Consider the following 26,655-nt stretch of genomic DNA (forward strand, 5'->3'; position numbering starts at 1 on the left):
ACCCATGATACAATGGCAAGAACAGAACCTAGAAGCCAATGGACAATTCCTGCTTAGAAGATGCAATCTGCAGAAGAAAGACTGAACATACAACTGCATTCTCCTATTCAGCCTTTCAACCTCCTCCGGTAAGATGGCACCCCCAAGACACATTGGCCATGCAAGCTGGAACATTTTCTGCCTTTCTTGTGCAGTGACTGAATTCCTGATCTGCCTAATCCTTCACAATTTATTATTTGGCAAGGTCTTTCCTACCACTCTTCTGTTCTGTGAAATATTAGGAGTGCTCAGATCAACTATTTATAAGGTATAGGCATACATTCTTTGCTAGCTCTTAAAAGCTAAGGAGAAACCACTAATTAAAAAAAAAAAAAAACAAAAAACAAACCACACATAGCTGAAGTACCCTTGTTTATTGGAAGCTTTCATTGGGAACTTAGGCAGTATTTTCAAAACTGAGCACGATGGCGGTCCAAAGTATAACACTGAACATGATGCAGATTATAAGTCATAAACAAAAAAACCCACACAACAATACTGCCACGTGTTTTTTATGTCTGTTGAATGACACGAAAAAATACACTGAAGTCTTCTGAAAATAAAGTTTTAATATAAATACAAAGCCAACAGAATAGAAGATGAACTAATTTCTGTAACCTTCTAGACAAATTTCTGAAGAGTACTGCCTCTTCATTTAAGGTTTGCATATTTTTTTTAATGAAAGAAGACTCCTCTAGCCTGCTGAATGGAAGAAATTAACTTGACACCAAAAGTTGTCAGAAGAGAGTTACGCAAACACGCCTTAGCACACAGGCTAGTTTTTTCCCCCCTCTACCCTAAAACACCCTTAAAAACAATTCTGAAAATATAATTTAAAAGAGCACTGTGACACATGACTTGAAAAATTTGCCCCAAGTCAGTAAAAGCATATTGCACGTTACTCTGTTACATATTGCTGTCCTGAGAACGTTCAGAGAAAAGACAAACCAAGCGTATGCCTTCAAATAAATTTACAATAGTGGTGGCGTATATCAAAACTAAAGTTTCACATTTGCAGAAGTCCATTTCTTGTAAATATCTACATTAACCAAAAAAAAAAAAAAAAGCCTATACAGTTTTTTGAACAATCATCCCTGGAATCAGTTGAGAAAGAAACCTTTGAACATGTGACAGTATGTGTGTGTCTCATTGCAAAGAAGCAAAATAATCTTCAATTTACCAGTTATGTTTTCCAAGAGAATGCTGAGATGATGTTTAAAAAACTAAGTCAGCGTTGTCTAGCACTGCAACCACACTAATTTCACAGCAAAGTTAACCAGTTCCCTATCTTTGCCCCATTAACACCGCTTCCTCTGTTCTGAGCCTGAACTACTGCCACAAGTCTTTGAGCCTGAAAAATAAAATAACTGAAGGCACTGAACCTTTCAAGAGTTTTTCCAAAAGGATTTCTTCAAGTAATGTTAAATCCCTGATAAAGGTCATGAACAATTTTACTAGCAATCTCCAGTCTGAAAAGCAGCAGCATGTTAAAGGTTTAAGAGATGATTAAGGTTTTGTTTTTGTTTCTAAAATACTTGAAGGTAGAATGATGTTCTGTTCAGCAGCATGATGTTTGGATTCCAGGAGAATTTTAAGTCTTAATTTGATAGTTTTCTTTTTTTTTTTCCCCTTTTATTCTGAAGTCTTACTCCTGAATTATGACTTCTGCTCAAATAAGATGGAAAGTGTTCTACACATACATTTCTGCATAAACAAAGTTTACATTAACTGATACCAATTTCAATATATTTCAGTAGAAGCTTTCAGTAGTATAAGCTGCCACTGTTTAAGTGATACATCACTGGGAGAGGAGGAGAGCACTCCATGTTTCCAACAACATCCTCTAGGTACGTTGCTGCTGGGCCAAAAGTTCAACAAATGCTCCAGCCTGAAGTAACTCCTCAACACAAGCTTTCAGCCAACTCTGGCAAGTAACTAACTGAAGGCTAGGAGGAAGTAAGCTCCACAGGGTTTCTACGCAGATGCCTCTCAGAGTGACACTGAGTGACGTATATTAATTTCTATTTCTCTCTCTCTCCAAGAGCCAAACGTACAACTCCTGGCAGAAGGACACCCAGGTTCCAGTGATCAGCAGATCCAGATCAACGTCCTCTAAACGAGTCGTATGGATTCAGTTTCTTCACTGCTTTCATTCAGATACACATCTTGTATCGCACACAGGGCTTCTTCTTCAACTTCTGTTGATATCACCATCTTCTCCTGTCAATATTTATCCATCAAAACACCCAGCTGCATGTGAGTGATGACCACTGAAGTAACTACTGCCATAAACTGTGGAAATGCAGTGCCTGGGCTCCGCTCCTAACGCCACCTGCACGGCAATGGGCGCTGGGGCAGGCAGAGGCTGGGCGAACGGCTGGAGGCTGGCCTGAAGAGCCGCGGAGGAGTGCAGCGAGCCCTCGGTGCTCTGGGCAAGCAGGCTGCTGGGCCTGTGGGGCTGTAGGGAGTCACGGTAAGCAGAGCACAGGTCTTGCACTGGCGACTGGAACTGGGAAAGCGTAGCTGAATGCTGGGCTAGGGAGTAGTAACTCGCCTGCTGGAAGAGAACTTGAGTAGTGGCTTGATTGCTCAGATTTCCCACTGCTTCCTGCTCTTGCTGTGGAGTTGTTACTTGGTTTTTTTTGTTACTGGCATCTTTGATGTCATTCTCATAATATCTGAAACAAATTATAAGTAAGATTTATCAAAGAGAAAAGTTCACAGAGGTTGCATATATCCCAAAATTTCACCAGTCAGGCTACATCATCAGCTTTTTGGCCCTAGCTCGATGTAGTAATCCTCATCTGCTTTCACCATTAATTCTAATTATCCTGCCACAATATTCACACATTAGGTTTATGGATCATTTTACATCACAAGTGTGTTGTTACTGATGGACTGGTTATCTTGGAACCTTAAGTCCACAATACACAATTTCAAAATGCCTTTGTAAGTATTTGCAGAGTATCAAAGTGCGTAGCTATAAGGGAACAAGGCAAGTTCCTGTTAGGTATTAAGAATAAATATTTTCACACTTTTGATTATCACGAGAATGATGAAGCACTGGAACAAGTTGCCCTGGGGGGTTGGGAAGTCTCTGTCCTTGGAGATAGTCAAAACTTGCCTAGATAACACCCCAACCAGTCCAATTTAACTGCAGTTGGCCCTGCTTTAAGGAGGAACTCAGAAGGTCCACCATCACTCCCAACCTAAATCATTCTATTAAACTTTTTTTTATTTTCTATTAAGACTGTATGTGCTCAGATACCAGACCAGTATTGATGCATCACAATCATACCATTTAGTGGAGAAAAAACAAAGAATAGTTCTGAAACGGCTCCCTACAGTATTCTTGATGTTAGACACTGGTGTGTCTGCAGCAAATATATTGCAGGTACAATGAGAAAACAAAGGGGAAAAAAAGCTTTCATCAGCCCTCTGTAAAAGCTTCTATCCAGTCACATAGACAAGCAGTACAAGAAAACACAACGAACACCAAACTGTGCACTCCATTCTGCATTGCAAATATTGTTAAAATACAGTATTTAGTAAAGGGACCTGGGTTTTTTCCCTTTTATTTCTCTCCCCGAACTGAAGATAGAGAATACCAATGTATATTAATTCTAGCTAAACAATGACTTAAAAAAATGAAATAAATTAAAAACCAAACCAAAACAGAGTATTAACATATTCTTAAGAGCACAAACAGGTTTCTTTTCTTCTGATCTTACATAAGCATCATTTCTATGCATTGGGCAAGATGTTCCCAGGAATAACATGTTAGCAATTCAAGCTGTGTTGTCCAGGCAGGAGAAATCTGCATACAGATACGTGAGGCACACACGCAAGCTGCAGCAATCAGAGATGGCCGAAAATGGAGGAAAGTGTGATCTACAGAAGAAAAAACAAAAGCGAGAATTATACTGTTACTAATCACTGCAGTAAGCCTATTATGTGCGTACATGGCAAAACAGGACAAAATTAAATCACAGCTTCGTTCCACATATCTCAGAGTATTAACTCATGAGCAGAAAAAGTCTCTCAGAACTGGATGAAGCTTTCCTGAAGATCTCTGTACTATTTCTTCATAACTACTATGAAAACTTCACTGTAGTTTCTTTCATTTCAGAACAAGCCATGAAATAAGCTATGCTAAAATTTGTAGACTGGTCTCAACTGAACCAAAGTTTGGTATTGACAATCACACACATATTTACATTAGTGCTGAATCCAGCTTATGAGGATGCTGCAGTTCGCTGCCTCGCACAGGGGCAGATACTGGAAGCAATGCTGCAAACCAAATCATTAAAAGCCCCATCATTCTAAATATGTCATGCCTTGCAGCACAGGACTCTCTAAAAAATGCCGTTAAGATTCATACACTGAAGTGCATAATACTATGTCTGCAACTGACAGTACTTCATACTCTGAGGCAGATCAAAAACTAAGACTCCACTTCTGACAGTCTCACCAATTAGTGTGCTAAGCTGAAGGAAAAAATTGATGTTATCTAGAGATTTCTGAAAAGAGGCAAGAGGCTTACGTGCAAAGAAGGGACACGGTACCACTTGCCACCTGAAATAACTGCAAAGAGAAACCTTTCTGCACAGATAATTTTGTGCAATCCATATTATGAGAAGTTTTAAAACCCTTGTCTCTCAGGTTTTTGTCTTTTGCCAAATGGAAGGTCTTTCTAGCATAAAGCTAAGCCTCTTACCTTGCACTGAGAAATCAAGGAAATAATATGCATATTTCTCCAGAAAATCTTGGATTTTTGCCAGCGAGGTGATTGGCCAGCCATTGTGAAGGTCATTCTCACAGGTGGACACATGGAGGTAGTAGTCAATGTAGTGTGCTGGTGTTGGCAGGTAGAGGTTCCAGTTGAAGTTTTCCAAAAGCAGCATTTCCATTCTAAGCAAATCTTTCTTGTTCAATACCACATTCACATTGCACATGCATGCCAGGTTATTCAAGTACTCCAACTTTGGAACTTTGTCTTCTTTTTCTTCAAATTTACCTGCCAGAAGAGACAGTTTTCAGGTAAGATTTATCATCATGATTGAGTGCCCGAAAGCCAACAAAGAGCTCTCCCAAACCCAGAAAGTCTAATGATAAAAGGTGTTTTTTAAAGAAGGATGGGAAAGGACAGTGACTTAAGTAGGAAAGAAGCCAACAGACTGGTCAACATATTCCTGTATCCCTTTTATGGTTTTGTTACTTTGTTTTTAATTGTTTCTATAGTATTGATGCCAAAGCCAAGATTATAAACTCATTAGGATTACAGATAGTTTTTCTGACAGTAACTGGAAGCAGTTTGCTGAAGGGCATTCAGTCAAGTGCGAAGCAAGCAAGCAGTATGGGGAAAATACGGCAAAAGAAGATCTAATATTGAGGGAGGAAAAGCTCCTTTGGGTATGGAAGCTAAATGCACGTGCTACAAAAAGGAAGACATTGAAAACCCTTGGGCAACATCACCTTTGCCCTTGCTGCTTCAGAATTTCTCTTTGTTCCTTCCTGTCTTGGAGGGCCTCATTAGCTAAGGTCACCGAAAGGCTAGGAGAAGTACAGTGTAACCAAGTGATTAACATAAATAATTCCTATGGGGTTAGGAGAGAGCATACATTTTCAGAGTCAAGATAGCTAGGCAAAGCTGCACCTTTTTCTAAATTGTATTTACCAGCCTACTGAAACAGCAGTAGTCTCTAGAATGACTCAGTTTTCACCAGGAACTACAAAATGCTGTCATTTTTTTTTTTTTTTACAGAAAAACAGAGTCTCACTTTATTCACTCTTCTTTCATAAAAAAGCATTCACTATCAGATTTGATTCCCAGGATTAGATCTCTCGGAAATAAAGCAACAGCTTTACTTTGCTGCAAACTTAAGAAAGCAATGAAGTCTTCTCAAATTCACACTTTAGCTTTACAAAGCCAAAAATGACCTATCTACGAGCCACTCCTTGTTCAAGAGCCAGCAACAAACATTCACCAGTAATAAGTTTCCAGTACAGCTTAAAGAACACCCCTGCTGCAAAATCCAAACCCATAGCTACTTAAAAGTACTCTGTAGTTATTCTTCCTTTGTTCTTGAAGGCATATAATCCACAATTGATTCTTGCATCCATTGTCCTTCCCTTTCTTCTGTAAGAGTCCTCCTGTACCAACACAGACCAGCTGACAAGATACTAGCATGTCATATGGCTTCAGAGTATTCTCGTCAAATCTAAAAACAGTTAGAATGAGTATTGCCCTAGAAAATTATTTTAAAAGCAATTAAGATCTTGCTATCCATTTAGGATAGTATTTCCATCCAGAGTGTCTCTAGTGTATTAAAAAACTGACAATTTTCTGTACGATTAGCAGCTTGTCTTTTTAAAATGTCTTTTTAACACATTTAAAAATGGATTTTCCATCTTTGAGCCTGTTCAGCTATCATGGATATGAAATGCATTGAAAGTGTAATATAGCTGCCACCCACCATAAAAGAGCATAACAATAAAAAACAAAATTTGCCCATCATATGAAGTAGAATGGAAAAGGATTGTGGGCATGCTGTCAGCAAAAAAACCCCTTAAAATTCAGGAGTCTGTATACATGTTCATGAATCTCCTTGTCATCTGAATTTAGAACTTTTTAAAGAAAATGAAATTTGAGAGAAGTTAACCCTTTGGGTTTTTTCCTCACAAGGTGACATCACAGCCTGATAGAGAAATTTAAGGAGTATGCTAGCAGAAGGAGGAAAAACCAGTGCATGCACTGCATTCTGCTTAGGAAACTAAGGATGAGATCTGTCATTCTGGCTTCCATAAGTTCTAGTTCCTTCTTCCTTCCCTCTGGAAAGCAGACTATCAGCACAGCAGTGGATAGGAAGATGTTATACCAGCATAGGGCAAAGCTATTTGACTTGATCAAGAACTTCGATTTTCTTTTAAAGTTAAAAATAATTGACAACAGCTAGATTTAGCTATTTAGGTAACTAGTCATTTAAGATTTTCCCCCTTCTGTTTCTCAACACACTAATTCCTAGCTTCAATGTTAGATAAGAGCAGCCACTGCAGCAGATTGGAGACACTGAGTATAAATGTAGCTAAATAAATTGAAGAAAGGCTCCAAAACTGAGTTGAGAATGGGGGAGAGTAATCAACTCAGAAGTTTTGCTTCAAATAAACTGTAAAATTTGAACATAAGCTACTTTCCAAAGCCCTATGCAAGCAACTTGATCACATTTTCTTTCCCAATTCCACCTTGACCTAAACATTTTGCTTCAAGTTTACCAAGCACTTCCTACCTATTTTTAAATTGAAATCTGAAGACGACAGCAATAGTTCATTCCATCAGAGCAAAGAGATCAGAGACAAGCTGGGAAAGAACAAGCTTAAGATGGCTTTAAAATATAGCGTGCCCTTTTCCAGTTCCCCGATTTCTCTAGTTTAAAGATACCAGGATATACTATTCTTATTTTTGTTCCTTCATTTACACCAGAAACTAAGAGTTTACGCACAACATATTTAGGCTAAGATGACCAGGACCTCCGATAAAATTACTGCAAGAGTATTTAAAAAAATCAGACAAGACAGTTGCAAGTCAAGTAGTGGCCAAACAAGTAACACTGGCTGGTTTAATCAACATTGTGCTTTGGAAAGAAAAATAAATTATCACCTCGAGTCTGTAGTTTGAAGTTCGTGAGAATTGCGTACAAGTAATTTGCATACTTTTGAAATGCCACTGTAGACACTTCAAATTAAGTTTGCTGTTGTGTTTTGGGCTCCAGTTACTGATAAAACTATTTAGTTGTCACTATTGCTCTCAAAAATAGTTTTCTTTTGAGGTAACAGAATCATAAGCCTTTAAATCAGTGCTTAATTTAGGAAGTATATGGATGCTGCAAATCTGTTATACAATGAAGCCTGCTGCAGCTTAATAGATCAACAGGATGAATAAAATGAGTATGTAACGTAGGTTCACATTGGTGACCAACCTTTTTGTTAAATCTAAATAGAGGCAGCATGGGACATTTTTAAGAGTGTGTAGTATTACTGTGTTTAATGATGCAAAGATTTTTCCAAGTTACTTTAGATCACGTTCTGCCCCACTCCAAATTCTAGTTAGATGCTCCTGCAAGAAAGAAAAAGCGACTGCTGTTTATGTTACTCATTCACACTTCTGTTTTGATGAATGAAAGCCAAAGTCCTGTTGTCAAGGGGAACAGACTTAAGTTATAAAGAGTATATTTCATTAGTACATTTGTCACATTATCAAAACAGCTTATGGATCCATGCCAGCTTTTCACTAGGAAAAAATCACTCAGGGTCTCAGGGAAGCATCACTGCTGTCAAACGTACCCTGAAGAACTGACTCACCCGCTGCAGGAGGCAGGAGCTGGTACAGACACCTAGCCCAGCATGCGGTTCGGACATTGCTGGTACCTGGGGAGATGATCTTCCTGGGGTTTTGCACGGGTAGCAAAACAAAAGCAGGACATGCAGGCAATTTGTTTTATTACATTTTCAGCGTCCTTAAGAAGACCGAGTAACAAAAAGGACTGCCAGTTTAAAGAGTCATTAAGTGTAAGTACCTTCTGTCCTATAAAATCAACCCAAAAGAAGGATAAACCAGTCAATCCCATCTAGTCCAGCATAAAGAAAAGACCTATGGCCGCTTACACAGCTGAAGGACCACTTTTCTTTATTCCTATGTTGTTGCAGAAGGTGGTACAACAAACTTCTGAGACTCTCTCCCATGCCACCCTCAGATACAAGCACAGCTTCTAACTGTCCTCCAAGCGAGGCAAGAACGAGACAGGCTATTTCAGAGATAGCCTGCTTCATTCCTCTTTCTGCAGGGTCCTTCATCTGTCTGTACAATACATGCAAACCACTCAGGTCAAGGCACCTGAGTTTTTAATGCCTTACTGCAGTAAAGTTCAATTACTAAAGAAAATACTCTGTACGTGTACAGCAACAGGGAAATAACAACAACAACAAATTTAGGACTACAGACTTCAGTTTTGCACAAATTATATCCTGGACTGCCACCCACTAGTATCCTTTAATGAAAATAAGTAACTCAGCTGTCTTTGTCAGAACAGTTACCTGCTCACCAAGGTGGGACTATAAATGGAGAATGGATCGCAAAGCACAGTCCGATAGACAAGCTGCCTGATCTCTGATGACGACTCCAGATAGTCAGTGGGGAATCAGGTGATAAAGGATTACCCATGCCCTAAACTCAGCCCATTTAGCACAGACATCTTTTCTTGCTCCGATTTCTTCTGTTGTCGTGAGTTAACGCAGCTGCTGAGAATCCACTGGCAGATTAAGGAGCTGGACAAAATAAAGCCAGGAAAACCACAAGAAGTACTCAAGTACTCTGTGAAGTAACCCAGCACTGGATGTGCTGAACACTGAGCTAGCTTTGCTTGAAACAATACTCAAATTTAAAAACTGTTATCATGTCTCCATAGCAGCAGAATTCTCTTGAGGAAGAGAGTCCATAAGAACTTGAATTGCTGGAACATTCAATGCCACTGAACGGCTGAAAGAGATGTTGGTTTTATCAGGTACTGAAGCACCTGCTACTGAAGAAGGTTAGCTCTTCAGGGACGAAAGAAACAGCTTTTAAGACCCAGCTGGGATTTTACAGCAACAAGCAAAAGCTGCATTACTTTAACTACACTGATACACCGTAATGTTACGGTCTCTGCATACTGCAGTTACAAAACTCACAGAAGAAATAGCTGCAGCAGCTGAGGACGGACTGCCCAGGTACTTGCTCTCTCCCCAGTTCACTGCTCCTGCAGCTGGACCATCCAAATGATTGTGTCAGTGCATCTGATCTACTTTGGAGCAGCTGGTTTGCACAGCTTTCTGCAGGCAATTTGAGCCAAGTAGCACCACAGCAGATGGGATATCTTTACACAATCCCTTTTTTCTAACAGAGCACTTAGGGCTACAGCACCTTAAAATATCACAGTCATTTTCCATAATAAATTGCCCAATGAAGATGCAGTTTAGAACTTTACAACCTGCTGCTGCTCAACAGTGCTGCTCTACAAGGGGCTGCCTGCTCAGCTGCCGGGGAGGAGACCTGAAAGTTCCTCAGCTCCCTTCAGACCCCATGTCAGTTAAATTAGATCAGTCCACTTACTGAAAGCATCAGCCAGCTCATTCTGTCTAAAGAAACACCAGGAGCTGACTCGACGCACTGGGGTGCTTTGGCAGGGAAAAGGAAAGCAGTGATGTTTTCAGTCGCTTACCTGTTTGCAAAGTGAGCAACACCGTGCCTGGTGCAGAGACAGCCGCGCTGGCTCCTGTGCACGTGTGCTGGTCACTGTCCTGCCCTAGAGCCAGCTGCCTTGCCTGAAGACCACCGGTCCCAGTTGCCCAGCATTACTTCTCACCAAAAGCCAGCATCTCCCTGACCTCACAGCAGTCCACCTGAGCAACACTAATTTCCTTCAAGCAAGGGACAGATGGATTGTCTTGAGCAATTAAAACCACTGGACTTCACTAACGATCTTGCAGCAGCAGGAACCTCTTATATTACTACAGCTGGACCTCAAAAGGAGGTCCTCTGTCTTCTGATTGTGTACCTAGCCAAAACATCCATGTGGACCTCGTCTTTCTGTATTGCAAAAACACATTTAGTTTATGATTCTGATTTAGCTCATAAAGTTTCCCTTAGTGCAAGTATGACAGACTAACTACATTCCTGTGTGACATCTGTTTTTCCAGCAACTTTTCCTTCCCTCCCCCAACAGCTTTCAGTTCACCCCTAGATTACTGTGAACAATTTTTACCATTCTTCTTCAGAACTGATTCAGAGGAAATAATAACACTGACGACATTAGTAAATCAAACCTTTTATAGCTGTTCTGAGGAGCTAAAACTATCTGGCAGGAATTTCCAGAGCTTTCTCCAGTTATCACACTGTACGTACACTGCAAAAAGACATACATCGCCCGGCTAGCGAACAACTGGATGATTCCAGGGACACACACCCACATTCCTCCCAGCTGCGGCAAGCCCAGGCTGGATGTTACTTGGCTGCTAGCGTGATTTGTTTGGCACAGTATTATGGTCTCACTCCCTCATCTCTTCCACAATTATCACCAAAGTGGGAAGCACTATCATCACCCAGTTTCCCTATCTGGGGAAACCCATGAGCCGGTCAAAATGCATCTCTAGAATACAGTAAGAGAAATTAGCTCCAGCTAACTAAAGGACACACAGCAAAACGCTACATTCCCATCATGAAAGCACTGCTGTCCTACGCTAGTGAAAATACATGATGGCATTGGGAGGGAAAGGGGAGGGGGGGGGAAGGAATAACAAGTTTTTGAGATTCTTTAGATTGGAGAGAGAAGCAACAAACTTTACAGCTAAACACAAGTTTACAACAATTTATCTGAGCTTCGAAAATTGTGCTCAACTTGTATTTAGCTTAGAAGTTTGTTGCTTCTATTTCAGAAGTTAGTGTTGAAAACCTTCTCTATTATGCCCCTCCCACCTCCAACCCCCTTACAGTAATTACTGGGAATAAGTAATCTTGCCTCTAACTACACCTCATCTTGCTTGTGGTCTGCACACTACCCTTGATCTCTTACTCTTTTCTAAGGAAGCAATCGGGAAGAAAATCTAAAGTTTCCCCAAATACTTATATAATAATGTATATTTTATATATATTATATCAATTTATAACAATAACAAAGACAGTCTGCATTAAACATTCATCTTGATACCATGAAAACACCACAGCTATTTAAAAAAAAGACTAGCTTTTTTTCTCCCTACAGTAAAGGTATACAATTTTTTGAAAAGCGTCTTGCAACACAGCCTGAAGAGCACTTTTGCTGCAATCCTCTGGTGAAAAACTACGCAACTTCCTACGGCAATGCTTTGCGGGAAGTTCCTATTACTGCATTTGAAGTAACAGGCAAGGGACTGGTTTTATTCTTTGCTACAGTGAGAACTTTTAAGGTGACATTGGGTCGATACTTCTGGCTTACTCAGAATATTTTACTACAAGACATTTAAAAAAAAAAATATCATAGTACAAGATTTCTTCCATTTCACATAATTTTGAAGGTAACAAACTAAACACAGGAATTCCCACTTACTGTAAAGTGGCTTTTCCTGATTTGACTTACATCACTTAGAACGATACATCCCAGAAGAGGATATCCTTATTGCACATTAAGATGGCCCAAACAGTAAACAGCTTACTATGCTCCTAAAAGTCACCAGACTGAGCCCTAGTATTTTAAGCCTTAGCTATACAAGTTAATTAGGCATTAACTTCACACAAAGCTACTTTGGTTCAACTTTCAATGTTTGGTTTCTACACATTGATAGGAAAGCTGCCTTGACAATAACAGACCTTTTCCTCTTCCTGTAAGAAATTGTATCGTCCCAGATCAGGATGTATACATGCTACTGCATTGATTTAATCTTAATTTATAAAGATTTTCACACTCTAGCTCTCTAGATATAGGCTTGCTCTTTTAAGAAAATAGCCTTTTTTTTTTTTAAATAGGCAGAAGTTGAAAAACATTTCCCTGCAGTCTTATCATAGGGAAGTTTGTGAACTTCCTTTTGCTTCAGTTGCAGAGAAGTGGACTGAAGTTGCATTTTACTTCAGTCATGTACATAATAAAAATCTTGAAAGCTTTTTTGCTTCTTTTTAAATCCTAGAAGCTACAGAAGTCAGCAGTCCAGCTCTCCCAGTCTCATGTAGCAAGCCTCTGCCAAGGTCTTCCCAGCATACCAGCTCTGACAGTTCATAGAACCATAGAATGGTTTGGGTTGGAAGGGACCTTAAAAACCATCCAGTTCCACCCCCCCGCCACAGGCAGGGACACCTTCCACCAGGGCAGGTCACTCAGAGCCCCGTCCAGCCTGGCCTGGAGCATCCCAGGGATGGGGCACCCACAGCTGCTCTGGGCAGCCTCACCACCCTCACAGAGAAGAATTTCTTAATACCTAACCTAAATCTACCCTCTGAGTTTAAAGCCATTCGCCTTGTCCTGTCCCTACAGGCCCTTGTACAAAGCCCCTCTCCAGCTTCCTTGTAGCCCCTTCAGGCACTGGCAGGCCGCTGTAAGGTCTCCCTGGATCCTTCTCTTCTCCAGGCTGAACAACCCCAACTCTCTCAGCCTGTCCGCACAGCAGAGGTGCTCCGGTCCTCTGAGCATCCCCCTGGCCTCCTCTGGACTTGCGCCAACAGGTCCATGTCCTTGTGCTGGGGGCCCCAGAGCTGGATGCAGCACTGCAGGTGGGGTCTCACCAGAGCTGAGCAGAGGGGCAGAATCATCTCCCTCACCCTGCTGGCCATGCTGCTTTCGATGTGGCCCAGGACATGGCTGGCTGCAGCCCAGGATACAGTTGGCAAGCCATATTATTCATACAAGGCTTGAGGGTATCATTTTCACGCTGTCTGTGTAGCACTGGAAATGTAAACCAGCTATAATTTTTTCCTCTAAGTCCAAATGAAAAGTTATTAGGAGAACTGTTGAAGCATCAATTTTATGCTGGGGAAAACCAGAGTAGGAGCATAGATAAATCTGTCAACTTCAAGTAAAGAAAATCTTCTCTTTTCCTGAAGGTAATATTCATCCACGCACTGGGAAAATAATAATAATAATAATAATAATAAATCCACAAAAAAACTAGCAATGCTGCAAGGCATTTTGTAGTTATGAGTTTACCCAAAAAAGAGAGATGGCCTGAAAGCTGAAGGAGTACACCTCTGAGCAGGCGTCAGCCTCCAGGCTACCTGAACATGGCATTTCATTCAGTCTGATGTGTTTGACATTAAGAGTACAGTTTCACAACAATTTACGAATCATCCCTAGCCCCTCTTCTCTCCATTGCACCAGCCTAAAGCTTCTCTGGCTCCTCAGGAAAAAAACTCTCTGGTAAATAAAGAAAACTGTTCTTCAGCTGGGATGGTTTTCTGCCAGTCTGCTGCTCTGAAGGAGCTTGTCAGAGGTTCAGGTCAGCAGAACTACAGCATGTGAGAGTCACTGAGGTTGCCATGAGACTGCACCTACAGCAGCCATGTACATTCTTTGTTCAGATTTTAATATTGGCCTTTTCTGCAACACGAATCAGTAACTGCTCCACATATATTAACCATCTTCACTAGAGTCAGATGAACAGCAATGCTTAAATACATTAAATGTACGGGGGGGGTTTATTATTTTACCATTATCCCTTCAATTTAAGCTCTTCAGACCACAATGAGCAAGGAAAAGCAGTAGCATCCCTTATCCTGAGAGCTAAACATAGAGTATCACCTTCTTTCCTCATTTACCTTCTAGCTTCTGGCTCTCCATATTTTATTATTTTTTTTATCTTAACCAATATGAGTACTTGCACTTTTCAGCCATCAGTGCTAGAGTTTGCATAAGTTTTGTTGTCCACAGTAGTGCATTGCTCTACATGGCTCCCACATGGCAGGATAGTTTCTCTGTAACCTACAGACTCCATAAGTCTACAGGGACAGACGGCAGTTCCTTGAGGCACCAGTTCCTTGAGGCACCAGTCTTGCTTTCCTCCACTTGCACAGCACTAGCTGCAGGGAAGATTTCAAGAAAGCACTAATGACAAACATTCAAGATCATTTGCTAAATGGATGCCAGTGCTGAAGCTTTAGCATTAACAGCAATGCCTAGCTACTTGACAGAAGCCCAGAGCAAACGATATGCATGCCAGCATCATCAACACATCCACTAAACGCCTCAGAAGCAAATTTTCCTTTGGCCCCTGCATAAGAAGCTTCCAATTTGCAAGGAACTGATTATGCCCAGTGATCATAGCAGAGGCACACATTGTCCAAGGATGGTTCTCCAGGAGAAGCTGCGTGTTTCACAGACGTTATTCCCTACTACCAACTCTTCCTTGGAACTAACCTCCCCCAGTCCAGCCACTTCCTTCCCACTCCATCACCCTGATACACATTGTCCCTTTCCACTGACAGCTTCAGCTGCCAAAACTTCCTCTGCGCATGAACACATGAAGCTGAGCAGAGTTCATTAACAGACTGCTTTATGCCTTGCCTTGGACTTCATTAGGCTTTACCCTAGGTGGGTGGAAGCTGTTAACACAGAGAAAGCAGCACATGATATATAAGGAAAACAACCATCTGCTCCAGAAGAAAAAGCCTTAATAGACAGCAGCCAACTTACTTGCTAGGAGAAGACAGGCAAATGAAATGATGTGCAGTTGCTTGACAGTGATGTCATAGTGGTCCATAAAGAGGTCCAGCAGATAGACAGCGAGATGACGGGCGGTAGGGCAGAGATCGCAGCGGTTGCAGAGGACTGTCAAGAGATCAACGAAGTATCGGCGCATCCCAATCTGCGGTGAATGAGCCTTATACATGGGCAACTTCAGCTCCTAGGGGCCAGGGGCGGGGAGAGAGGAAAAAAAGGGGTAGGAAAAAAAGAGTTACTGAGACAAATACCATTTCAGCATCTGGAATCCCAAACCAACACCTGCCACCTGCCATGGCAAATGCTCAGCAGCCACAGCACGGAGTGACACAGAAATCGGGGCTGGATTACTGCGTGTGTTGACAGTCAGTTCCCCTCTGGGACTTCGGCCATCCACACGCTTTCCTTACAAGCATGGTCAAACACTGTAAATTACAGTTTAACCCAGGACCAACCTCTGTCACTTTCTACAAAACACCAAACTTCTTGGCCATAAAAATTATTCTTGAAGGATTTTTTTACATTTTGTTCACCCAATTTGGACTGTTAAGTATGGCTTCAATAGAGTGTCATAGGTAAGAAACGTTTCTCTGACACTGCCTCTTCTCAGTTGCCCAAGTTACGACATCCTGTGCCAAAAAACATGCATATCTTCAGAATAAATAACATTTATCTAACTTTTTTTTTTAAAAAAAGAAATCACATGGTGCATGGCTGCAGCAAGAAACAAAAGCAGACATTAACAAAAGAAAAAAACCCAATGTGGGAGAATGATTACTTTTATAATTATAACAAATTCCAGTATTTTCTGTAGTAACCTATTACAGTATTATAAAAGCTAGTTACTGAACTGACAGACTGTATTTCAAATTTAATATATGGGTTTTCATTTTAAAGGGAGAATTATACAAGTTTGTGATTTACCTATGCTAGATCTTCACCTGCAAGGGTTTTTACTCACCAGTTGCTAGCCGCTTTGCAAAAAGCGGGTTAAGGGAAGGAGTGAAGACCCCCAGGAATACCTGCAACAAGCTAATGCCACTTAAAAGTTGACACTTTCTGACTTTAGACACTGTCGTATACTAATGCAGTTACCATGCCCAGACTTGAGTTCGAATGGGCTGAACACACGTTGATAGGCACGGATTAGAAAAAGGCTCTTTCAGCAAGGTATAGCTCTCAGTAATTCATCAAGGGAATAAGTAATTTTTGGTTTACATATATTTGAAAATAAATTAGAAGTAGTGCAATGCTGCGAGATAGATGTGTTTTATAGTGGAATACAAAGCAGTGCATAGCAATTAATTCTACTAAATAAATCAGGACTTAAAAAAAAAAAAAAAAAGAAAAAAAAGTGTTCTGTGAACATAGCTGCACTGGCTCCCCCATTTACAGAAGTAGGAGGCACCACCTCGCACAGCCAGCATCACGGCTGCCCACGCTCCTTTCATCCCCTGGAAGGAGACATTCCTTGAGGAGGTTCAACTTATCGGGAAAAAAATAGCTGCACAACCAGGCTCCGAGGGGCGCACAGCAGTGGAAGCCAGGGAGGTTGCAGAGGAGAAGCGGCGCGCAAAGCTGGCCAGCTGGCCGCAGGTACGGGTGGTTCCTTCCCAGCCTGCTCAAAGAGAGTCACTGGAAAACAGCATTCCCGACCGAACAGACACACGCTGCGGACGGGCAAACAGCCCTTTGAAACCTGGGACAGCCTTTGCTGGCGGATTATAAAGAAATCGCCGACCCGTAACAATTTATAAAGGAGGAAAAGAATGGAACATGTTGCCCCCCATTGTTTTATACCCAGAAAAAGCCCATAAATTTGGTTTTTCAATTGCCTTATGTACGGAGATTTCAATCCATCAGTTCGAGTGACATACCCAGGTTCAGAGCAGGAATTCATGGCATAGCCATAACATGAACGTTCTGACAGGAACAGTTGCAAGCTCAGTGCTTACATCAGTTAAAATAACTGCCCCCCCCCTTTTCTTTTTTTTAATGTCTATACACAGTCCAAGCTATCAGAAGATCAGACGGCAATTCTACCTCCAAAATACTTTGTTCTTCTAGGTGACTGGTAGGAGCTTCGAATTTTAATTTTTGAAATGGCCATCCTGCTTCTACAGCTAAGTCTCCCAGCAAAATCATACTCTATACTCCAGGGTCAGCATACATATTTAATGTGAAGCTTGCTTTTTAGACCATAACACCAAATGCAAGAAATGAACAGTAACTCCAGTTACACACCTCGTCAAAAAATCTGATCTGTCTAAACATTACAGTTCACTGGGTGAGTAGGACAGGCTCAGAATGAAAGCAGAGATCCAGAGATTTGCACCCAAACCTCAGACACTCGGAAGCCAGAACAACCCCTACTAAGCCCATTGCACTAGAAAATTCAAAGGCCAGGCAAAGCGCTGGATTTAAACCAATAGGATTATTCTGCTACTGGTTTAACAGAGACATTTACCCCCCATATGACATCTGCTTTTTTATTTTTACTCCCCTTCTGCCCTAAATCGGTTACTAGTAAAGGGTATAAGTGAAAGGCACTCCCATTTTGCTCACCAAAAGCCCCACGTGGGCTTTGTATAACGAGACCTGACAGCACAGGCAGGGTTCAGCTTCAGGATTAATATTAGGAGGAACAGAGCCACGTCCAGTAGTTTCTTACAAGATCAAGTTCCTAGGCATTAATTGATCGAGGGTAATTACCTGTGTATAGGCAAGAGCCTTGCCCTGCATCACCTAGCATGAAGCAGCTAGTAAGCAGTTCAATGCTTTTACACCGACAGATCAGTCTTAAATGAGATTTTCTTGTAGAGGAAAGCAAGTAGTACATAGCCTAACAATGCCAGAGCTGAATGGCAGGCTTACGCTTATCAACACCTCTGTGGGTATGCACCCCTTTCCATCAGCCCCCCACTGGGGTCTTTAGCATAAATTCATCAAAGGGGAAAAAAAAAATTCCTTTGAATTCAAAAAATGCCTTTGCTGCTTTGGGAATAGGGATGCAGGATCAGCAAATACAACTCTATGGAAAAAACCTCAACTTTCAGGGAGCAAGAATAAAATGAATCCTTTCCATTGCTTAATTTTTTCCCTCTATTTTCAGTAAAGCAACAGATTAGAAAGGGGGAGTCCTGCTGCCTGCTGGAATCGCCCTTTCATATGCTGCTTCTGCTTATCTTTGACCTGTTCATCTTTATCTCCTTCAAGGACTTGGCTTTGGGCTGCTGAGCAATTGCCACATTTTTACGCTAAAAGGCAGCACAGAGGAGACTCGCAGGTGTCTTGGAAATTACTTAACAAGCTTTGCTCTACTTATTGATCAGTGTCTCTCCACAAAAAGCCTCCAGAAAGTCAGAGCACAGCATTTAAAGGGATCACCACTTCATCTCAAAACCTGGAAAGTAAGACTTGGGCAGAGAGTCAGTGTTAAAGGGTGAAGACTTATTTTAAGCTGCCACCTCCTACCAGCTGCAAGACCTGACCTTCCAAAAGGAGTGAGTCGGTGTAAACACTTTTAAGTGGTGTTAAAGACAAATCTTCCTCAGCAATCTCATCTGAAAGTCAGCCAGGCTCCAGACATCAGGCATTCCCCGCAGACAGCACAGCTCACCTGCCCGCTCCAGCCGGAGTTCATCACCTGAGCTCAAGAGACACGATGCTGGGGTGGCTTCCTAACTGGGCTGAGCAAACGCACTTCAGCATCCATCTCCCAAAGGAGACGCTAGGCAACAAGACTTAAACTAAAGCTTCTGAGCAGCCACATGAAGGTTAGGCTTTCCCCGGCCATTTGAACTAAATCAACCCAACAGCGATTGAAGTGGAGAGGGAGCAAACAGGATTATTTCCTCCAGCTCCCTTAAAGCAGGAGCAGCTGGTCCAGGCCAGTCTACCCAGCACTCACCTACATCACAGTACCATATCAAATGGTCTGCCATTCAACATGGCAAGAAATTCCATGCGTACATTTTTTCTGTCCAATTTATTTTCAGTAAACCTGTTCTTCCACTGATAGAAAGCCAGTAACGAACTGACAAGCAGCCACAAGAAAAAAGTTAGTTAGCAAGTGATGTGACATTATGGTAATCAGTCACACTATAATGATCAGTTCTTAGCACAAAAGTGGAATTCATCAAGGTATTTTAGTACAACTCACAGGCTTTTTGACAAAGAAAATGAAAGGCTGAAACAAATATGTCTTGGGTTCTGAAACTCAGGGAGATGTTAACGGAATCTGGTTTTCTACCATGTCTAAGCGCTTGGCGCAGGCAGTCAGGATCCGTTCTGTGCCACAGGTCAAACACACAGCATCTCCTCACTCCCTGCAACAGCTTCGGTGTTTTTTACTGCCCTCCTGCCTCCCAGCACCAGCTGCCTCAGCTGCCAGCTACCCAGCTGCTGCTCACGGGCATCTCCAGAGAGCTGCATCCCCTGCGGGCAGCCAGGTAAATTACCTTCTCATTTTGTAGCAAAAAAACCCACCTAAACCAGAGCTACTCAGTAACAGTAAAGCCTATTCATCTAGAAACAGCTGTTGCAATACTCCTCTACACACACACAGGCTTCATTAACTACTATGAACTTCATACTTCTCTCATTATTATTCTTTTTTAATCTTATTATCTGTTTCTGGATATGTAAACAGAATCCAGTGTATGGCCCCTGCCACCACAGCCCACAGATGTTCACCACTGATCCTAACCCAAAATCTGAAAAAAGGTTCCAGCTGATAAACAAAGATAACCAGTGAAGTATAACAAGTTTCAGCAAGTTCTGCATGATCTTTATTAATCCAGAGGAAAAGTACAGAAACTCAAGATACCACTTGTGTGTGTCAATATAAGGCACTCAAATATAAATTAAAAAAAAAAAACCCACAAAAAAACCCCACAAAAAAAAACCCAAACAAAAAAACCAAAACAACAAAACAAACCAACAAAAAATCAACACCTGGGAGGGAAGGCTACTAAGTATTTAAGTCATAAAACTAGTAAAAAGCTAACTTGGACAATCATTTAGTGCTCTGCGCATTGCGTGTTCCAGAAAAATAGCACATACGTGACCTCCACCAGATTCTTATGAATTCCTACAGTAAGAATAACAGATACTGCAAAGTTGTTAGCATTAGAACAGGAAAAAGAAATGCCAGTAGGTGAAAAATAAAGGGAAAGCTTATCTAGCAGCCCATTAACAGTTGTTCTTTGAAAGAGACAAACTCCTTCCTGTTTTGTGTTCTAATCAAACAGTTTTCCAGCTGCAGAAGAAAGGTGCCAAATTGATCTCTGAGAGAATTATTGCACCCCACATGAGAAACCACTAAAAGCTAACGCCTCTATGACGCATTATTTATGCGGGCAAGATGATATAAGAAGAAAAATTTAGACTACACTATTTTTTTATAGGAGCTTGAAAATGCAGAGCACTGTGCATGCTTCTTTGCAGTAGACTAGGTAGCACGCTACCAATTTAATTTTGCTACTATTGCCACACTACTCTCTCTCGCTCAGAGAAACAATCCTCCTGCCCCTGCACAGACTGCGGCACTGTGCCTACCAGTAACAAAATCACTTGGATGAAACTTGCTGGTAAGTCTTTCTGTGCTTTGGCAGCTGCCTGCAGTTTGGTCAGGAAGCTGAAGAGTTAGCATGTTTGGCAGCAGCCTGACAGCAGAGCACAGCTGATGCATTTAGCTTTTACTCATCTTAAAGCTGGCCAGGCAAACTGAAAGGGAAGGGCAAAGATAACCGGCAGGGCAGTGCACTTCGGGTAGGGCCAGCAGGATGTGTTTCCTCACCCAGCAAAAACCCACAGTGCAATTCTCTGAAACAGCCCCGCTCGGTTTGCTGTGCAAGCACCAGCCCCGCTGTCTTGTAAGACAGAGAGACCCAGGACTCCACCTGTTCGAAGACAGAGCAGCAAGGGACAGTCCAGCATTCTCTGCGTGACCTATTACTCCTCTTCAGCCCTGCCATAACTGAATCTCTGAGAGTCCTGAAAGTGACAGCGTTTCCCGTTATTTCAGCAACCTTCAGCTGTTTCAGACCAGCCTTAACCAGCTTTCAGGAGAAGTGCCAGTCTTGCACAGCGTCTGGATTCAGTGCATAGGAGTAAAGACACAAACCTGACGGAAGCGTGTTTCAAAAAGGATTTCAGACAGTTCCTCTCTATTTCCAGTGAAAATTCAAAAGCCAGTGAGTTTCTAATAAGGAAGGGCCATATAGCCCTTATTTTCCCCCTCATTTAACGGTGACCAATCAGGTAGACAGAACCAGAGCCTAAACACACTCATTACACCGCCTAGATAGCACTGCCAGCAGCTACCCTTACTGATCTACAATGCATTCCACTGATGTGCGAATGAAACAGCATAATTTCCGATTTTCTTCTGCGTTACCACTGTTCCTGCACACTCAAAAGGAACAGCATCTTCTGCAAAGGGCCCAGTCTCCGGCCACAAACAGAACCTCAGGTTCCAACCTGCTCAGTGACTCTGGCTGACACTGGGTTGTTTCACTTTCTCTTTCAAAGAGCCTTCGGTAGTTTTCCTCCCTTTACCTAGATTAAAGGCCATCTCTGACTGCATTCTGTGCTCTTCAAGCATCACCCCATATCACCCGCTTCTGCCTTTCAAAATACCTACAGGTAAACGCAGACTCCGTTCCCGCGATCTGAATTTTGCGTAGACAAATTAAGCTTCAGGCACCTACTGAGAAGTCACACAAGAAACCTGTGGCAGACCCACACAGTATTGCAACTCTACGTAAAAGCTTTTTGTGCTTGAATCCACTCCACCCTTCAGCATCCCCACAACAGTCCCAGGCATTCAAAAGCTGCAGGAGAGTTGAACCAGTATTGTGCTTGAAAATCTACTACTTCGCATGTTCCACTGTGGTATTTTATCAAGCATTTCATAAAGTCCTTCTTAAACACTTCAAAGTATTTTGAACTTCAGCAGCTAATCTGAGAAGGATCAGAGAAAACGTGTGAAAACTGAAGTCCCAACTTTAACGAAAAAAGAAGAGAGATCATGAATAACCACGGACTTTATTAGGACACCTGCTCCTTTCAGCTTCACGCAATGCTGCCATCTATAACATAAGCAAATTACAGCTAGCAACCAGTAATGCTATTGTTGCTGATTTTCAAAAGCTAGCGGGTTTTTTATGTGTTTTCTATTAAGTGAACAGATTATGCTTTTGTTGCTGGGCTGCCAGTCTTGGATTAAAAACCTGATATTAATACACCTCAATGCCTGTTAAACCTACTTTCTTTTACAGCTGATTCAAACTGGGAAGGTGCATCAGAATGAGAGGTTAATGTTTTATCCTGTCTGTTAAATGAAATGGAAAACAGCACAAAACCTTTTGCATGTCCACAGGTATGTCGGACCCCTGAAGTTCTCATCTAGATTTTGTTTTAAAACCCCGGGAGATGCACTGCTGCAATGCCCCAACACTTTCCCTCTGCTCAGTGTAACTGTCTAGTCTGTGCCAATCTGCATTTCAGGCTGTGCCAGGCAGATCTGAATGTATCAAACTTACCATTTAATTAATTAAACATTGAAGGGATGACCGCTTTTTAAAATAACAATGACAAGGGTGGACTTGCAGGCTAAAAGATAAAACAGGACCTGGTACATCAAGACCTTCACGCTGCCAATGGGTCAAGTAAACCAGATGCTTTGGCACAACTGCAGAAGAGAGAGGGACATAGACTGGGTGCAGGGAGAAGAAGAAGAGGTGATGTTTTTACCAAAGTTCTTACTGAATTAAGTTAATAACAGGATCCTGCACTACTTCTAACAGGATGACTTAAGACTGCAAGAAACACATTTATGGTGACAGTACCCAGAGACCAGCGAAGAAGAGGCCCCCTCACAACAAACCCTGGACGGATCACACTCCTGCTTCAGAGACCACAGTTCGAACTGACACCATGGACCCAGCCAAGGGAGGCATTGCACATCAAAATATAATGAAACACATCGTGGTGGTTAACAGCATTTCCTCATTAAGATCTTTAAGCCAAGAGTTGGTGGGAGACAGGTGTGGAGCAGCCTTCACCTAGAGGAAATCACTCGGATTTTTTTACCGCTTAACAGCAAAGGACTGTTTGCTTTCAGCAGAAAGAGGATCAGCTCTCCTCACATGGCTGAAAGTAACTGCAGACAATAACAGGGACTGCCTTTAAAAAGATCAAGTTACAATTATTAACCTTCTAAATTCTCAAGCAACAAGTTCTGTAAAATTTGGCCCTGCTCTGAGAAGCTATGCAAGAGATAGGTAAGGGAAATGCAGGCAGATATAGTAATTCTCATTAACAGCAGGAAATGAACATATCCTGGAAGAAAACAGCCCTACATAAGCACAAAACTGGGGGAGGAATAGCAGTCATCACTTATTTCTGGGACACTCAGGCTGCTTTCTAGAGTAGAGTATTTCCTCAACTTTAAACAACAAGCAAGGGAAAAAAACCAACACTGACATGCTGCTCAGCGCTACACACTTGTGGAGTATTCGGGGCTACTGAAGCAGACAGAAGAGCTCCGTGCAGATGTTGCAGCAATCCCATTTCCATTCAGAGGTCTCTGATTTTTGCCTTGAAGCCCGGCACTGCCAGTAACGTAGGGCCACTGTAGAAGTAGCTCAAGCACCAGAAAACGCACACACACCCAGCACCTTTGTTGGCTTAGCGTGTGTTAGGCTTTTCTAGCACATGTATGCTCAAATTTTTGTTTTCCTTCCCAGCTCAGTCTTGCAACAGGTTTAAACGTTCTGGCTTAAGCCAGGGAACACTTTTAACCTTTCATTTCAAGTCTAAGGACATGTGTAGCACTTTTGGAATTTCAGCGTTTTGCTCCACTAGGTCAGCACACTCAATAACTAACACAATACAGCCCTGCTAAGCTGAGCACTACATCCCAATAATCACAGCACAGATACTTTACGAGCCGGACAATTCAGGGGCTATTAATTTCCTCCACATTGAGCTAGAGCCTTTGGGAAGTCAAAAGCCTCACAGCATCTTTCAGCCCTCTCTGAATTAGAAGCCAGGTATACCAGTGCATTCAGTATCTGCTCTCATGCAGAACATACCCATCAGATACAGCACACAACATCTGTCACAAAGGACACCAACTTTCAATGAGGTGAAGAACTCTCAGACCCAATTGGGAGCATGAGAGGGATGGGATGGCATGACATTTTTTCCAGTTGTTAACATAAAATCTGGGTTGTTTCACAGTAGCCATACATTTGTGTGTCTACATTATTGGGGGGGTGAGGGGTGTGTGTGTGAGGGGGAAGTGTTTCAAATGATCCTTCAGTTGTTTTAAGATAAGATTTATGTTCTTTAAAAAGGACATGTTATTTCTTACCTTAAACCCAGACTTTAAGTGCATTCTTCAAAAAAAAGTGGGATAGCCTGCAACATGCATTTCAACCTCCAACATGCATTTTCAACCTCCTTGACAAGCAGCTTTAAGCAATCTTCCTGCCAGTTTCACATGCTAAAACTAAGACCTGTTTATTCTCACCCAAGACCAGGGACACACGCTGTTCCAGACTAGGACTCCTCAGCAAATGTCTTAAACCAGAGAAGTCATTTAGGCTTGAGGGTACCACTGCCTGAATTTTCTGTATTCCAGTATGAACACACTAATACACTAATAACATACTGGTACTCTAGTGGTGATGCCACTATTGAAGCATATTTTATTCTATGCAACAGCCACAGGCATCCCTAAAACTGGTCCACACCCACAAAACTGACTTCAGTACCTTAAAATTACTTAGATTCCCAAACTTTGCTGAAGGATCCTTTTGAGGAGTTCCACAATGTTTTACGGTAAATTCTGACACTTCAGACACCAAAAAACCAAACCTTGGTGATATATTTGAGAGGTGTTTCTGCAAAGTATTATCTGGGAGAAAAAAAAAAAAATCACAGAAAGTGAACCAAAGAAGTTTTAGGGGCTGCGATTATTTTTGCTTGATGTACTTGCGCTCAGGATTCTCATGTAGCACTGCCTCCAAAAAGAAAAGTCAGCCTTACAAGGTGGGTGGAATGAAGATTAAAATTGTCTAAGCAGAAAGATTTGTAGACCTTGCTCAGAGCAGAAAAAGCAGAGCAGCCCAGAGACCCTTCTCCCTCTTTGCAGGCTCTTTGAATTCCAACAATTACTGTGATTTCAGCAGGCCCAGGTCAGCATCCATACACTGAGCAGGAGTTTTAGCACTCTAGAGCTGTCAGATGCTTCCAGAAAGCAGGCTGAAGAAAAACAGCTGATTAAAAGGTAGCGGGTACAGGGAGACAAGAATAAATAAACGATGGAAGCTTCCCCCCACCTTGTAAAACCCTGTCAATGAGATTCGCAGTTACTCCCTGCCCCTCCCCCTCCCGGGCCTGAAAACCTGCCTCAGCTGGAGGGCAGGAGAGCGAAGCAGCTGGTACCAGCCCACCGGCACCGCTGTGTGCTCAGCGGGCACACACGGGGAACGGGATCTGCAAAGATCCCACCTCGCCTTGACCCGAGTGACTCAGAAGCCGTGTGGGTGCAGGCAGCCAGTGTTTGCTGGGGGGCAGGCCCCCTCCCCTCCCCAGCTGAGGGCGTGTGGAGCCCCCCACGGCCGGGTAGGGACAGGGGCAGGGACCGGGGAGCCCCGAGCGCCTGCGGCCGCGCACCCGCAGGCACCGGCTGCCCCGCTCGGCCGGCCCTGCCCTGCGGCGCCCACCCAGGTGCAAACGCTGCACCCGCCTCGAGAAAAGCCACGGCAAGCCGTGTCTGCGCATCCCCCAGCGCCTCTACAGCCGGCCAGCGAACGGCCCCCTCCCCTTGACTCGAATGTCAGCGTTTATCTGTCGGAAAAAGCTGCGACGCTGCTTCTGCGGTTCCTCCAGCCCGCTGTTCGCGGGTCAGCATCAGCATCCTCACGGCGCTGAACGCAGCGAGTCACGGCCCCCCGGCCCGGTCACCGCTGCTGGGAAGCCGCGGGCAGGTAGTTGTGGCCAGCAGCTTGCCCAGGGCTGGCTTCAACAGGTCGCGGTCATGAAGCAGCGGGCAAGCAGGCGCCCGGGGTGACCCTGCTCCTTCGAGGCGACCCCCGCCGGGCAGCGCCCCGAGCCCCGCAGGGGAAGGGGGAAAGGAACAAGGTGGGACCCAACCTTCGTCCTCAGGGTCTGGTGGATGTCCGCGGCCAGCTCCCCCTTCCACCACTGCTGCTCCATCCTTGCCCTTCCCATCCAGACAAAGGTCTGCAGGAGAGACGGGGCCGCGCCGCTGGAGGGAGAAGGGACCGGACAAGTCGCGGGCAGCCCGCGGCAGCTTCCGCTGGCCACCCCCCCGGCACCGGCCGCCCCGTAACGTCGTGATTTATCGGCCGCCCCCCCCCCCCCCGAA

The 26,655-nt window shown here is 43.0% G+C and overlaps 1 protein-coding gene across 1 annotated transcript; it reads right to left on the bottom strand.

Moving 5' to 3' along the window:
• Positions 1–394: 394 nt before the first annotated feature.
• On the bottom strand, positions 395–26,655 carry CCNJL (cyclin J like). Its single transcript, XM_037397898.1, has 5 exons — positions 26,421–26,655; positions 15,225–15,435; positions 4,757–5,056; positions 3,771–3,930; positions 395–2,717 (listed from the first exon to the last, which is right to left on the bottom strand). Exons 1-5 carry the CDS (start codon positions 26,496–26,498, stop codon positions 2,270–2,272), a joined length of 1,197 nt encoding a protein of 398 aa, XP_037253795.1. The 5' UTR covers positions 26,499–26,655; the 3' UTR covers positions 395–2,269.

Source organism: Falco rusticolus, chromosome 8 (genome assembly GCF_015220075.1).
Source record: "Falco rusticolus isolate bFalRus1 chromosome 8, bFalRus1.pri, whole genome shotgun sequence".
NCBI classification, from domain to species: domain Eukaryota; kingdom Metazoa; phylum Chordata; class Aves; order Falconiformes; family Falconidae; genus Falco; species Falco rusticolus.

Coding starts and splice junctions, on each gene's coding strand:
- CCNJL (XM_037397898.1), bottom strand. CDS start 26,498: ATGGGAAGGGCAAGGATGGAGCAGCAGTGGTGGAAGGGGGAGCTGGCC. Junction 15,436..26,420: donor ACCAGACCCTGAGGACGAAG/GTTGGGTCCCAC, acceptor CCTGGCCCCTAG/GAGCTGAAGTTGCCCATGTA. Junction 3,931..4,756: donor CCTTGATTTCTCAGTGCAAG/GTAAGAGGCTTA, acceptor TTTCTTCTGTAG/ATCACACTTTCCTCCATTTT.